Source organism: Antechinus flavipes, chromosome 2 (assembly GCF_016432865.1).
Source record: "Antechinus flavipes isolate AdamAnt ecotype Samford, QLD, Australia chromosome 2, AdamAnt_v2, whole genome shotgun sequence".
Classification (NCBI taxonomy): domain Eukaryota; kingdom Metazoa; phylum Chordata; class Mammalia; order Dasyuromorphia; family Dasyuridae; genus Antechinus; species Antechinus flavipes.
The window spans coordinates 10,694,802-10,706,283 of record NC_067399.1 but is presented as its reverse complement, the minus strand read 5'-3'; the positions used below and the strand labels follow the sequence as shown (position 1 = coordinate 10,706,283).

The window sequence follows — 11,482 nt, the reverse complement described above, 5'->3', positions numbered from 1 at the left end:
GGTTAGATGTTCTCTGAGATCCCTTCCCACTTGGAGATCCTGTAGTTTAGGAATTTAGTGCCTGGCTCTGACTTCCCCCGCTGTGACAGAGATTATCTGTTAATCACTGTTCCCTGGTCTTAATCCCTTAGTAAACATGTTTCTAGCGTCATGATCCATGACCAAAGTTGAAAAAAAAACTTGGGTGAATCTTGTAGCCCATCCTCACTCCTACTTCCCCTTAGAGACAAGTCAGCAGACTTTTCACAGCATAAGTCCCAGATCCCACAGACCTTGACTCCACCTGCAATTTAGAACTCTTTCCACAATCAGGTGCTTCTTCCAAGTAGATCTGAATCCTGTTGCTGGGGCTAGCTAGGAAACGTCCAGGACAATTATATCCCTGACTTTCTGGCTGAGAAATTGGTTTCTCCCTTGTAATGATGACTCTTGTGATGGTCATTAGGGTGACCTCAGCCACCCAGAGACCTGAAGATGCCATAGTCAATATTGCCTGGGCACCTGCTTTGCTCTCTAGTGCTTCCTGATATTCCTAATGTATTCCACCCTTTGACTCCCTAACTTTCTATAGAGAAAGAGGAAGTGTTTCATTCTGTCTTCCTCCTTCCCTTTGCTTTGTGCTTTATGAGAAAAAAAAAATCAGTTACACAAAACCAACCAAAATATAATGGCATATGCAACATTTCAGTCCATATGCTTCCCCCACTCCCTACCCTGCAACATTCTATAGGAGGACAAATGTTTCCTTGTAGACTAAGGTTAATCAGAATTGCCTTTTAAAGTAATGTTTAATTGTAATTTATTTATTTTTTTTTTATTTTTGTATCACCTTCATTCTTAAATTTTTTCCTCCTTGGGGAACCATCCCTTAAAAGAGAGATTTTTTTTTTTTTTTTTTAAAGAAGCAAAACAAATGAGCAAAATGAACCGGCACTAATGAAGCCTGAAAATCTTTACAGTGTTTCCCACTATCGGCAACCCTTACCCATCTACCCACCCACTCCCACGAAGAACCAACTGTTGAGTCCTCCCCCCTCCCTCCCGCCCTTCTTTTTTTTTTTTTTTTTTTTTTTGGTACCACAGTCAGATCATTTCGAATGCAAAGTATTCCATTGAGTAATTGTTTTTTCAATTGACACTGCATAGTCATTGCATAATCGTTTTCCGGTTCTGTCCATTTCACTTTGTATCAGTTGGTCAACCTTTCCACGGTATTCATCATAGCTGGAAATAGACTTGATTGGATGGCGTTTTTTTTTTTTTTTTTGGAAGGACATTGAGAAATTGGAGGATGGGCAGAATGAGTAGACAACTGAAACCATGGACATATGATGAGTAGTTAAAAGAACTGAAGTTGTTAAAGCCTTATTTGTTTGGGAGGATCTTGAAGCTGTTTGGTGGGCTTGGGTTTCATATCCCTCCACTACCATTTTGTGCCTCTGGAGAGGTGACATCATAGTTGGAGCCTCAGTTGCCACCTCTGTAAACATGGTTAGACTCATCTCAAGGGTCCAATGATCCTATATGTTACCTTAGAAAATTCATTTTGCTTCCGTGAGCCTTAATTTCCTTATTTATAAAATGAAAGGGGTGGGACTATAATTTTCTAAAGCATCTTCTAGCTGCCTGTACCCACTGTCACTTGACTCCAGATTTTCCTTATTCGATTCCCAGCATCCTCTTTGCTGTCGTCTTATCCTTTCCCCATCCCCACCTCCCCATTCTTGGGTTTAAGATCCATCAGACTGCTCAAGTACGCAGTGAGTTGGCTTTCATTTTCTTTGTCACACATCAGCACTTAGCAGGGCCAGAGTCTCTGTGGACATTTGGTCTTTTTACTTGCCCTGGAGCTTTCCTCATTGACCCATATCCAGATTTTAGAAGTTTTTAGTCTATCTACCTTGTCCTTCGTGAATTTAAGGAGGCAAAATCTAAGTGCTACCCTTTGGCATTTTGAACCTCCACATCCTGTCTTGACTGTTGAATTGGTGATGAGATTTTGAAGGCAGGGAGACACGGGGCTAAGTCTTCGTAATGAACGAAAGGACCTCCTTGGATGCTGAGTAGATGTGAGATCTTGGTCAAGTCAAGTATCTCTGATTGTCATCTATAAAGTAGGAGATGGGGTTCATTCTTGCACTTTCTGCTTTGCGGGCCTCCTAAGGGTCTAATATCTTTTGTTGGAGCACATTGCAAACTTTGCGAGGCGTATATATGATCTGTTCTTATCTCGGAGGGGAAAAATGATCTGTCCTTTGGAAATAATGGCAGGGGGTAGGGTGTGCAGTGACAGAGTGTCTGGGCAGGGTTTGCTGTGACCTGTAATAGGCCGAGGGTCATGTAGTGTGGCTCACCTACTTCTCTTGTTCTTCCTCTCCTCCCCACCCCCTTCCCCAGACAGGCTTGGAGGGAAGCCCAGTTGATGGACCCGTCCCAGGCCGGATGGACCCAGGGCCAGTGTACCATGGGGAGGAACGGCGGCTGAACACTCCCAGGGTCCCGGTCAATGGGGCTGGAGAACCGGCTGGGCCGGGACTACTGGGGGTTGGGGGAGTGTGGCAGGTCGACCAGAAGCCTAATTGGGAACCTTCCCCCAGCCCTGCTCATGCTGCCCACCCAGAAGATGCCCATGACCTCGTGGCCTTCTCGGCGGTGGCCGAAGCCGTCTCTTCCTATGGGGCCCTCAGCACTCGCCTTTATGAGACCTTCAATAGGGAGATGAGCCGGGAGGGTGGCGGCAACCTCAGTGGCCCTCAACCTGGCCCCGAAAGCTATTCTGCAGGGGGAGAGGACCTGGACACCCTTCAGACGGCCCTGGCACTGGCCCGCCACGGTATGAAGCCACCCAATTGCAACTGTGATGGGCCCGAGTGTCCTGACTACCTCGAGTGGCTGGAGGGAAAGATCAAATCTGTAGCTGTGGGGGGAGGGGAAGACCGGTCTCGGCCTCCAGAGTCTTTGCCTCCAAGAGAAGTGGGCCTCCCTGCTGCACCCGGACCCCTCCATCCCGGTGAAGTCGGCCTCCCTGCTGCACCCGGACCCCTCCATCCCGGTGAAGTGGGCCTCCCTGCTGCGCCCGGACCCCTCCATCCCGGTGAAGTGGGCCTCCCTGCTGCGCCCGGACCCCTCCATCCCGGTGATGTGGGCCTCCCTGCTCCCGGACCCCTCCATCCCGGCGATGTGGGCCTCCCTGCTCCTGGGCCCCTCCATCCTGCTGAAGTGGGCCTCCCTGCTCCCGGGCCCCTCCATCCTGGTGATGTGGGCCTCTCAGCTCCTGGGCCCCTCCGTCCTGCTGAAGTGGGCCTCCCTGCTCCCGGGCCCCTTCACCCTGCTGAAGTGGGTCTCCCGACACTGGGCCCCGGGCCCCTTCTCAGCCCCGACGCTCCCCAGCTGCACTCGCCCAACGGTCTGCCACTTTCGGAGAGTGCCCTAAACATCGCCAAGGAGAAAAACATCAGCCTGCAGACAGCCATCGCCATAGAAGCCCTCACCCAGCTCTCCTCCACCCTGCCCCAGCCATCTCCCTGCCCACAGTCCAAGGCCTTATCCCCAAATCCTGCTTTCCGACCTCCTCAGTCCTACCTTCGGACCTCCCCGTGGCCTGTGGGACCCCCGGAAGAGCCTCAGTCTTGTGCTCCTGAGAGTTCCGCCTTCCCTCCGGTAGCCCCCCGCACCGAGTTTCCCGAGGTCTGGGGCCCAGAGACCCCCCCAGTGACACCTTGCCCCTCCTGGCCCGTCCCCCGCACCGGTCCCGACCCCATGGCTGAGCTGGAGCAGCTTCTGGGCGGCTCCAATGACTACATCCCCTCATCTTTCAAACGGCCCGAGGCCCTGCCCGCCAAGGCCAAGATCAAGGTGGAGCCCCGCTCTCCCCCTGCGCCCACGCCCAGTCCCCGGAAGGAGGCGCCCACTCCGCCCTCAGATCCCGACACCCACCGAAAGGTCCAGTCGACCCTCCAACAGCACCTGCATCACAAGCGCAGCCTCTTCCTCGAGCAGAACCAGAACGGTGGCTGCCCCAGGGCCTCCTCGGTGCCCCCCACCCGGGGCTGGTGGGCCCCTCCGATTCCCGGGACCCCTCGACCCTTGGACAAACCAGCCAAGGAGAAGAAGAAGAAACAGCTGACTGCGGTCGGTGGCCTGGTGGGGGGTGAAAAACGGGCCCTGGGTCTCAAGTCGGTCACCAGGAAGATAGTGCAAATTAAGAAGCCCAAGGTCCGCGACACCCACCCTCGCTTCCTGCCTGTCCGCCAGATCAACCTGGAAGTGTTGAGGAGCCCCACTCCGGGGGCCCCGAAGGCAGGCGTCACCCCTCCTCTGCCTGCCTGCAGGGGCGCCTCCGTGCCCGCAGCCCCAGCCCCTCCCCATGCATTATTTGCACCAGGTCCCTCTGGGGGTAGCCTTCTGCCCCCTACTCAGGAAATGGCTTGTCCCAGCCTTGCCGCCGCCCTGCAGTCCAGCCCCACTGTCCCCCTGGTCCCCGCCGATGACAAGCTGGAGGAGCTGTTCCAGCAGTTTGAAGCCGAGTTCGGGGACAACTTTGGCCTTGCAGCCGCACCCCCAGCCCCTGCCTGCTCCCCCGAGCACCTGGCCTCCTGCGTCCTACGCCCCGACAGCCCCTTTTCCGGACGGTCCCGCAAACAGATGAAGATCGAAGCCTCGGGTTCTGTGGCTGTGATTTCTACTACCTGCCTGGAGGCAGAGGAAGGGGGCCTGGAGACCCCCATCAAGCAGGAGCATACAGCCACTCCCAACCTCCGGGGCTTCTTGGAGTCTCCTCTCAAGTACCTGGACACCCCCACCAAGAACCTGCTGGACACCCCCTCCAAGAGAGCTCAGGCCGAGTTCCCCGTCTGTGAGTGTGTTGGTGAGTCTCGCCCTCATGTCCCGTTTCATAATCACTAGAGACAGCAGTGTTGTGGGATCAGAGCTTGCGGAGGAAGGGCTTGATTTGGCACACTGTTCACATGGGACAGATGAGGAAACCAAGGCACAGACAAGTGAAATAATTTGCTGGGGATCATGGCTCTTGGAGGGAGGCAGAGAGGGAGGAGGGGGGAACTGGCCTTAAGGGAGATCAACTGGCTTCTTACAAAAGGAGAGATTTTTAGCTGGGACTTGAAGCTAGGAAAGCCAAGAGAGGAAAAGGAGGTGGGAGAAAATTCCAGGCAGGAGAGAAAGCCAGTGAAGATGGCCAGAATCTGGACGGGGAGTGTTTTGTGTGAGGAGGCTGAAGTCCCTGGAGCTTGGTATATGCAGGAGAGGAAGAGAGAAAGTTGTAAAAAAGACTGGAAAGGGAAGATGGGGCCAGGGTGTGAAAGGATTTTAAGTGCCAAAGAGAGGGAGACAGACACACACACACACACACACACACACACACACACACACACACACACACACTAATTAGCAAGTGTGAACTGGAGGCAACAAGAATGAGAAGTGGTCAGATGGAGAGGATGGAAACCAGGGAAGAATGGGATCATGAAGGCTTAGAGAGAAGAAAATATCAAGAATAGGGGAGGGGGGGGGGGGCGTGACAAGCACACAAGCCACAGAGAGGTCAAGGAGAGTGAGGTCTGATGGAAGGGCATTGTAGAGGAGAGCCATCGCGGTTTAAGAGATGTTCTTGCGAACCACATGCACTGGGAACGGCTTTAGTCTGTCCGTGAGCCGGTCGAGGGATGGCCTTCATGCCTTCCGGTGTAGCTTCTGTCTGTGGGTAGCACACAGTATTCATTTTGAGGGAGCTGACAGGTCCTCCGTCCTCTGCCGTGGTCAGGTCACTGGCTTCTATCTTCCCTTCTGGATGTTCCATTTGGGGACGGAATAGATAAAGTCTAGAGTAGAGAATAAGCGTGGTGAGAGTGTATTATGGTTCCCATGCCATATTCCAGTCCATTGAACACGGACTTTTTCACCGTGCGCTCTGCTAGCTGCCAGGGATAGAGATTAAACTGAAATCGGGCCCTTTCTACAAAGACCCAGCCCTTTGGGTGAAATAAGTAAATACATGACCAGATAAAGTAAGTACTCAAATGTAGACAAATATATGTGACAAAGTCAATAGAATGGTGGAGGCAAAGTAAATACACAACTGTATCATAAGTAAATACGGTGTAAGTGGAATCTAGGGTTACTTCCAGGGTCTGTAACGGCAATGGAAAAGGGGGATGTTAGAGGGAGATGATCATTTTTAGGGGCTTTATCTGAGGATTGGACACTTCTCTATCCCTACAGAGCACAAGGACTTTTCTTGGGGGGACTGGATTTGGTGTATAAAACATATAAATATAAAACGTATTTTGAAAACCACATTTCAGCATAATTGGGTCCCTTTGCATTACTGTGTGGTTTTCGTTGTTTGTATTTGAAAGCCCGATTCGGAGAAGGGGTCCACCCGTACTCTTCACTCAGAACTGTCACAGTAGCCACTGATAGAAGGAAGATTATTTCCTCTGTTCTGGAATCTCCTCCAGGACTTTCTCCTCTCCTGGTCTTTTACATGTTAGAAGGTTCCTACCTGCTTGATCATCTTCTGGGCCAGACATTCCCAAGGAGGACAAGTCCAAGCGAAAGGGAGCCCCTCCGGTGGCATCCTCGGGCAAAGATCGGTGATCGTTTGCCAGCTATATTGCCAAAGGGAGGCTCTGTGTTCCCAGTCACCCTGAGCCCAGGTGAAACCCCCGGTCTTCCGTGCTTTGGAGCTTATGTGAAGATAGCCATAGTTTTGGGGTTATTTTCTCAGCAAGTCTTCTGAATCATAAGGTTTTCTAAAGTTAGAGCTGAAAAAAGCTACCAAAGTCATTGAAGCTAAATCTCATTTTGTAGATGAGAAAACATGAAAGTGGACAGATCAGTCAGGTCCTGATTGCTGGAGTCAGGATTTAAACCCACTTTTTCAGATGATCACAGCCTTGGTCTTTTATTTATGACATCAGAGCCTTCCTCCAAAAACAAGGTTGGAAGGCCCCAGTAGGTAAAGTTCAAATCCATATGGGGTTTGAACACAGGCCCCCTATCTCCCTAAATCTCCATCATGTTTGGGAGAAGGGCAAAGGATGCATGAGAGACCAGATCCCCCTGGCTCCTGGGTAGGTGATTTTCTCAAGGTGACCTGGACTTGTGCCGGGTGCAGAGTGCAGATCCTGACTTGATTATCAAGGGATGAGAAGGGGAATCCCAGAATCTCGGGTGGGAAAGGACTTAGGCCATGGCTGTTCTACCACTGGCTATGAGACTTCAGTAAAAATCACTATCAGGTTCCTGGAACAACTAATATTATATGGAAACATTATTTTTTCCTGTGCTGTGGACTGCATTTATATTCTTGTTAGTGATACTTTTAAGGCAAGTTTTTCTGTCAGTGTTTTATATTTTCTACTTTCATCATTCTTTTCAATTGTGCTTTGTGCCACAAGTTGAAAAATAGACATGAAGATATTGTGAAAGTTAGATCCCACCACAATATTAATGTTTAATTGCATTAAAATTAGTCATTGATAAGAAGGAGGAAGGGGATCACCTCCTTAGCAACAGAGTAATTCACACTAATCTAAGTTTGCAAAGTTTTACATTGTCTCCTTTAGCTCTCATAACAAGCCTGTGTAATAAATTTACAGATGTGCAACTAGAGTGACTTTTCCTAGCATCACATTAGAATTTGAACTCATGACTTTCTTGCTTCCATTTTCTGAGCTCCCACCTCCCATCACGTTGCTTCCATTTGCAGGTCTCGTAGGATTGTTAGGAAGCTTATCTCTTAGACCAGCTCTGCACACCACTGACCTATCCAGTTTTCATTCTTTGTTCTTAATTGTACAGTGTCAAATTTGGAAGGGACTTTAAGGACCATTGAGTCCCACTAAGACCCATTTAATATTGGCAGCCCAGCTCCCATTGCCTCCTGTGGCAGCCACATCACTTTGATACAGTTCTCAGTAACGAGGTTTTCCTGACAGCCAGCAGGAATGGGCTTCTCTGCATCTTTTCCACTGCAGTAGGCTCTCCCCTCTGGGGTCTCTTGGATGTGATTGCCCATCAAATGGCTTTATGACTCCTCAGAAGCTCTTTTTGTCCAGGCCAAACTTACCCGGTGCCTCCCTGTTCTGCTTCTGCTCTCTGTTCCTTCTTGTGCCATCTAGGAGCTACCAGGAAAGTTTTCCCCTGAGAGCTCTTTAGAGAGAAGCTTATGGTCACCTGTCAGGTCTTCAAGCTAAATATGATTCCCAGTTTCTTCTCTACTACCTCCCTCCTCCGCCTCTGAAAAGAAACGATGACAGGAATTCCTAATTTGGTGAGGAGGTCAGTGAGGCAAAAGCCAACGTAATATAGGACCGATTTCTTGCAGTGCTAAGTCCTTAGAGCCCTGACATTGGGTCGCTAGCTCATGATTCCTTTTCCCAGGAGATGGAAAATCTTCCCAGGAGGCTCAGAGATCCTCCTTCAAAAGAACTCCCATTTCTAGTTTTCTCATCAGAGTTCTATAAGATTATTCTCCTAATTTTAAAGATAAAAAAACTGAGTCTCATAGACTTGAGATAGTCTGGCCATATTCATAGTAGTAGAATCAGAGTTAGAATTTATCTTAGGGCTGCTGACTTCAAACCCTTGCTTCACTGTTGATTAGGACTACACTAAATGCCAGATCTATCATCAATATAACATGGTGGAAAGAGAAAGTGTGACTTGGAGAAAACCATGCTCCTGGCTCTGGAATGAGAAGATCTGGCTTCGAATTCTACCTCAGTGACTTTTTCCTGTGAGTGATATTAAACAAGTCACTTTACCTCAGAGCCTCAGTTTCCTCTTCTGTAACGTGAGGGGAGTTAGACTAGATAATTTACCAGTCCCTCCCAGCTCTAGAGTTAGGATTCTAGGATCTTAAGTAAAAAGGATTGCTCCCTTGGCAGAGCCATGAGACAGGCTGAGAACTTGGGCCTCCCAAGGGTCAGAGAAGCTAAGCTCCAGATGTCTTGAGTGCTAGCACCTTCTATGCTAAGTATTGAACTTTCCATTCACTGCAACTCACCAACCATCTCCACCCGCTCCTAAGTGTCAACACGCTGGGATGTAAAATCAGGGTAGACAGGGAATCTTTGCTTCAGGGAACTTGCATTCTACTGAGGGATTTACTAGTAAGTAAATAGAAATTTTATTTGATATAATTTTATGATTGATGGGAAAATAAGAACCTAGGAAGACTTCAAGTTGGAGAAGGCGTTGGTATTTGATCTAAGCCTTGAAAGAAGCCCTAAAGTTTTTTCTTCTTTTTCTTTTCCTTCCTTCCTTCTCCTCCTCTCTTTCTTCCTTCCCCTCTTCCCTCCCTGACATTTTAAGCAATTTGATAAAGGTTCTGCATGTGCAGTCATGCAGGACATATTTCTATATTAGTCATGATGTGAAAGAAAACAAGAAAAATAAAAATGCAAAGAAGTTTGCTTCGATCTGCATTCAGTTTTCTCTGAAGAGGTGGAAAGCATTTATCTTTTTTTTTTTAATCTTAAATTCTTTAGAATTGTCTTGCATCTTTGTATTACTGAGAAAAGCTAAGTCATTCACAGTTGATCGCGATACAGTGTTGCTATTACTGTGTATGATGTTCTGCTGTGTTCACTTCACTTTGTATCAACTCGTGTTAGTTTTTTCAGGTTTTTTCTGAGAGCATCCTGCTCATTATTTCTTATATCACTGTAGTGTTTCATCATAATCCCACACCGCAACCTGTTCAGCTATTCCCCAACTAATGGGCATCCTCTCAGTTTACAGTTCTTTGCCACTGTAAAAAAGAGCTGCTAGAAATTAGAGGTCTTTTTCCTTTTTTTTTTTTTAAAATCTCTTTGGGATACAGATCTAGGAGTAATATTGCAGACTCAAAGAATATGCTTGGTTTAATAGCCCTTTGGCTTGCCACATAAATTGAAGAAGGTTGGGATGAGAAAGTTGTTGGCCTGAGGCATGACCTGGAGACAGAGAGAAATTAAGAGGAGAAAAGGGAGTGAATGAAAACCAGGAGCAAGAATAAGAGGAAAGAGCGCAGGGGTTAGTGGGTGATTTTTTTCACTATCACCTCCTCCCCCATACATTCACTTTTCCTAAGGGGGTCTGTAGATTATGTGTCCCTTTCCCTTCCTTAGAGATCATGGAAGGCTCATCTCTATACACACACACACACACACACACACACACACACAGGAAGGTTGTTGGTCTATTTCTTGACCCTGGTACCAACAAAAGACCTTCTTACTCAGCTCCCCATTTTTTCCTGCTATGGCCTGGAACCCCATTGCTAATGGCTGCTTTCCAAGTCCCTGGCGCCAGAGTACTATGATGAGAGTAATTACCCCGAAAGACAGGAACAGACTTTAATGCACAGTGATAATTAGTCTGGGTCGGCCTTTCTCTTCCACACTTGGTACAGACTGGTTGGGGCAAATGATGCCTCTGACTGTTCTTGCCCAGAGGCAACTGCTTTCTGGAACTAAGGTGTCCACTGGCCACGTCGATTACATCATATTCCTTGCTCTCAAAGTTAGAGCTGGCAAAACAGGTCTTATCTCACCTGCTGGTCTTGTAATAAGGACTCTCAAATCTCCATCTGGACTCATGTCTCTGATAGAAGGCCACAGGGTTCTGATCTTGATCTCCTGCTTAATATTTAATCATTGATTTGGGTATACAACTAAAGAACATGCTTATGGCATTTACAAATCACCAAAGCCTGTGGCTGATTTGTTGGGGGGAAGCTTAGATGATGGGTGATACTTCATGCACATAAATTTAACTATAAATACAAAATGTACATGCATACACACACACACACATATATATATATATACACATATATATATATATACACACACACACAGATATATATAAATACAAAAATCTATTCTTGAACAACTAAGATGTACATAATGTGGAAGGTGAGGGAGGAAGTATCTTTTGTCTTTTGGTGGCCCTCAAACTTATTAGCATGTAAGTGATATGAGGTTCCCAATTGCCAATAGACCCTATTGAAGATAGTAGAGCCCAACTTCCATCTGGACTATTGCCCTGGGAAGGTCACATCTGAAATGCTCCATTCAACTCTGATTGCCATATTTGATGGCTGATATAAATATTTTGGAGAGCATCCAAAGGAAGGGAAGGAAAGGGAAGTGTGAAAGAGGGCTGAGGGAGCTCTCTTCAAGAATCTGAAAAGCTGACATGTGTGAGAGGGATTCCATAACTTCTGTTAGATTCCCAGAGCTAACCTAAGCCATGGACGGAAGTTATTTGATCTGCATTTGACAAACAACCCTCTAACAATCAGCTCTTGATTCCTCTGGAGTTGTTTCTACTTCATATTTGGAGGTCCTCCTTCAGATAAAATCTGAATGCCCTTTGCTGGTTATCATAGAGCCATTTCTCAGGGAAAAAAATGGAGCTAAAGGTGGCAGGAATAGGGGAACCGAGGGCCAGGAAGGTCATATTATTTGCCCAA

At 47.8% G+C, this 11,482-nt stretch overlaps 1 protein-coding gene across 1 annotated transcript in view; it reads left to right on the top strand.

Moving 5' to 3' along the window:
• Window positions 1-1,049: 1,049 nt before the first annotated feature.
• The window catches only part of TET3 (tet methylcytosine dioxygenase 3), a 57,411-nt gene continuing 46,978 nt past the window's right edge, over window positions 1,050-11,482 (top strand). Inside the window, exon 1 of the mRNA XM_051974141.1 lies at window positions 1,050-4,867. Coding sequence (XP_051830101.1) covers window positions 2,443-4,867 — 2,425 coding nt within the window. The 5' untranslated portion in view covers window positions 1,050-2,442. The remainder of the gene's footprint in view (window positions 4,868-11,482) is intronic.